At 42.0% G+C, this 3,747-nt stretch overlaps 1 protein-coding gene across 1 annotated transcript; it reads right to left on the minus strand.

The window, feature by feature from the left end:
- Positions 1-536: 536 nt before the first annotated feature.
- Positions 537-1,425, minus strand: LOC100340560 (olfactory receptor 7E178-like). Its single transcript, XM_089315588.1, is given in 2 exon segments — positions 537-1,221; positions 1,223-1,425. Coding segments are annotated over 2 exon segments (888 nt in total).
- Between the last annotated feature and the right edge of the window lie 2,322 nt (positions 1,426-3,747).

The raw sequence follows: 3,747 nt of genomic DNA on the forward strand, positions 1-3,747 counted from the left end.
GGTTCACCCTCCAATGGCCACTGCAGCTGGCGTGCTGCAGCCGGTGCACCGCACTGTCCAAAGGCAGGAGCCAGGTGCTTCTCCTGGTCCTTCATGGGGTGCAGGACCCAAGCACCTGGGCCATCCTCCACTGCACTACCAGGCCACAGCAGAGAGCTGGCCTGGAAAAGGGGCAACCGGAACAGACTCCGGCGACCCGACTGGGACTACAACCCAGTGTGCCAGTGCTGCAAGGTGGAGGATTAGCCTATTGAGCCACAGGGCTGGCCCAGATATCAATTTTAAATAACAAAAAGACAAAGTATATTTTCTTTTTCCAGGATACCTGGATTGTCCATAACGAACTACAGAAGGCTCCATAGGTACAATATGAGTCAGGTATGCAAGGGTAAAGATATAATGCTTCCATAAAGAAAGAGCAAAACAGGAAATCTCAGTTACAAAAGAAGATGCATGAGAGCCTCCAGTGTGATATGATGAGCCAGGTTAGATTTTAGTGTCTGGGTGCTGAGTTTTGCTGCCTTCCAATCTGTGCTCTAAATAGCTTGCTGACTGAGAAGTCTCCAAATGGCCCTCTTGATGTCCCTGTTCCTCAGGCTGTAGATAAAGGGGTTGAGCATGGGGATGACCACAGTGTACATCACTGAGGCCACTGCACACTTCCTGGAAGAAAGTGAGGCTGCTGAACTGAGATACACCCCAAGGGATGTTCCATAAAATAAACATACAACAGTCACGTGAGAGCCACAGGTGGAGAAGGCTTTGTACTTCCCACCAGCTGATGGGACTCTCAGAACGGAGGAAATGATTTTGTAGTAAGAGTGGAGAATCCCTGAGATAGGGAGAAAGCCAAATATGATGCCAACAAAATATATGGCTATGTCATGAGTGAAAGTGTCAGAGAAAGCAAGAGTGAGAAGCTGGGAAGGTTCACAGAAGAAATTAGAAATGTCAACATCTTTGAAGCAGGTAGCTCTTAATAGCATCAAATTCTGCAGCGGGGATTCCAAAAGGCTGGCCACAACTGACACTGAAACCAAGAAGCCACAGCGGCAGAGGTTCATGATGACCTGGTAATACAATGGATGACAAATGGTGACAAACCGGTCATAGGCCATCACGGTCAGAAGCAAATCACCCATGTACCCAAAGATAATAAAGATAGACATCTGTGTCAGGCAGCCCACATAGGAGATGGCTGTGCTGTGAGTGTGGATGTCCAATCATCTTGGGAATCGTGGTGGAAGTGAAACCCACATCAGCCAAGGACAGGTTGCAGAGGAAGAAATACATGGGGGTCTGGAGGTGGGAGTCTGAGCTGATGGCCAGGGCGATGAGCAGGTTCCCGAGCAACGTGATCAGGTACATGGACAGGAACAGCACAAAGAGGAGAAGCTGCAAGGCTGGATCTTCTGAGAAGCCCATGAGATGAAATTCTGAGACTTGTGTGAGATTTTGTGTTTCAAAACAACCTGGACTCCTTTTGGAAAGGAAAGTAGGATTGGTAAAAGGAAACAGATAAACAGGCACCCAGCACTCCATATGTCTTCAAGTCAAGTTTGTATGGGTATCGCATGAGGGTAACGCTAGTGTTCACAGAATAAGTTGAATTCAAAGAAAAGGGTTTTCTTGTTGTAATACAGTTGTGAAATTCATGCATTTTTTGCATGATACAAATTTTCCCTGTAGCTTCTGGAACTCCACTTTCATATTCACACTCAGTAACCAAATTCTGTCATCTTTCTCAATGGTGACAAACTCAATCTTGTGAGAGATATTATGATTGGTGTCTGAGCTACCTCTCTCTATGTAAAAGCCTTAAAGAGTCTCACAAATTTTAGAAAGCCAAGAACATTAGAACTAACAAGTCTATGTTCAGAGTCTAATACAATCTAGTATTTATGACAAACAGTCTAATTAAAGGAAATTTAAAAACAGTTAAATATGCCTTTTTTATTTTAAGACAATGGAACAAATTGCTTTCAGTCACAATTTTTATAAGTCATCTATAAAGCTACAAATGTATTGTCTGAACCCCAAACTAACATTGATTGTTCACAACCAGGAAATACTGTTGTGTGTCTGTTGTCTTCCAGGGATCTACCCATTCCTGGCTTTTCTGACTCCCCTCCTTCATGGATGTATGTGCTCACTCTAATATTGTTTAGCTCATTTGCTTAGAGAGAAAGAATACTCTCATCCACTGCTTCACTCCACAGATGCCTGTGATGGCTGTGGCTGGAACAAGGTAGAAATTGTGAGTTCTTAATCCTATCTCAATCCAGGTCTCCCCTGGGTAGAGACTCAACCATCTGACCACTGCCTGCCAGGATCTGTATTCACAGGAAGCAAGAGTCAGGAACCAGGGCCAGTAATCAACCCTAAGTACTGTGTGGGAGCTGGCACCTTAACCACTATGCTATTTAAACTCACTCCTTTTTGCCTCTTAGTGCCATTTAATATATAACTCCAGTCCTTAGCTTTGGTGGACTTCGAATTTTCATAAAAGTCATTGTCAAATACACATAGTCATGTGAACTCAATGACCACCATTGGAACAATAGTGCATTCTGGACCTGTCAATGATTAGAAACAGTGAACTATTAAGAACTACTTGAATTTTTTAAATTTTCTACAGGTTTCTTTGTATGGTCCCCTGAGAATCTTAATAAATGCCTGATATATGAGAGCTTTTTACTTTGAACATTTTTAAATTTTTTCTTATGTGTCACTTAATGGCCTGGCAATACTGCTTGGTTGTTTTTCTGGTCATAAACCATTTGAGGTGAGTGATATCAGGAAAGCTCCAAAGACAGCTCTGAGTCCCAAACTTCCTATGCATAATTCAAGGATTTTTATGTCACCACTTCCTGGTACATGAATTTTTCTAACTTCAGCTGCCTAAAGGCAATGTTAGTTTATTATTTTGCTAGGTTATACTGTCATTGAATGGTGAAAAAATGTGAAACAGAATTCCAGAAAACAATGTAAAGATACTCAATAGTTACCACCTCTGTAAAATAGCAATAATAATTATCTCCCTTGTAGAGCTGTTGTAAGAAAAATTTTTTAAATATGTTATTAGATTTCTGTTATTTTATTCAAAAGGCAGAGAGATCTGGAGTAAAAATGATAGAGACTGATCTTCCATCGTCTGGTTCATTCCCGGAATCCCTACAACGGCTGGGGCTGGGCCAGGCCAAAGCCAGGAATAAGGAACCCCATCCATGTCTCCCACACAAGTAGCAGGAACCAAAGTACTTGGACCATCATCTGCTGCCTCCCAGGCATATTAGCAAGAGGCTGAATTGGAGGAAGAGTAACCCAATGTAATATGGATGAAGCAGCTTAACCTACTTTATCACAATGCCTGCCCCTCTGAGTCAGCAGTAATTTCTGCATCCCTAAATAGTTTTCTCTAAAACTTACCTGCAAAGTGCTTGAAGCTCATCTGAGTAGAATTCTATACCTCTTGCGCATGAAATGTACAAGCATACATTGATGCTTGGGTTTAAGTCTCTCTGTGAAGTGCTCATGTCTCCTTCATATACTTTGATTGTTTCCTGTCCTTACCTGAGAGAGGAACATCATTTCATTTGTCTATTTATTCTGACAATCTTTCAAAAATTCTTGTCTCCATATCACACAAATGAGAATAGCTATAAGATATGTGCATGGAATAGAGTTGTTTGAGTTGCAATATTCAGTGCACAGGCAATTTTACTATTAATCATTTACATCTGCTGC

The sequence above is a fragment of the Oryctolagus cuniculus genome, chromosome 16 (assembly GCF_051225735.1).
Source record: "Oryctolagus cuniculus isolate XC-2025 breed Fujian yellow rabbit chromosome 16, ASM5122573v1, whole genome shotgun sequence".
Taxonomy (NCBI): Eukaryota; Metazoa; Chordata; class Mammalia; order Lagomorpha; family Leporidae; genus Oryctolagus; species Oryctolagus cuniculus.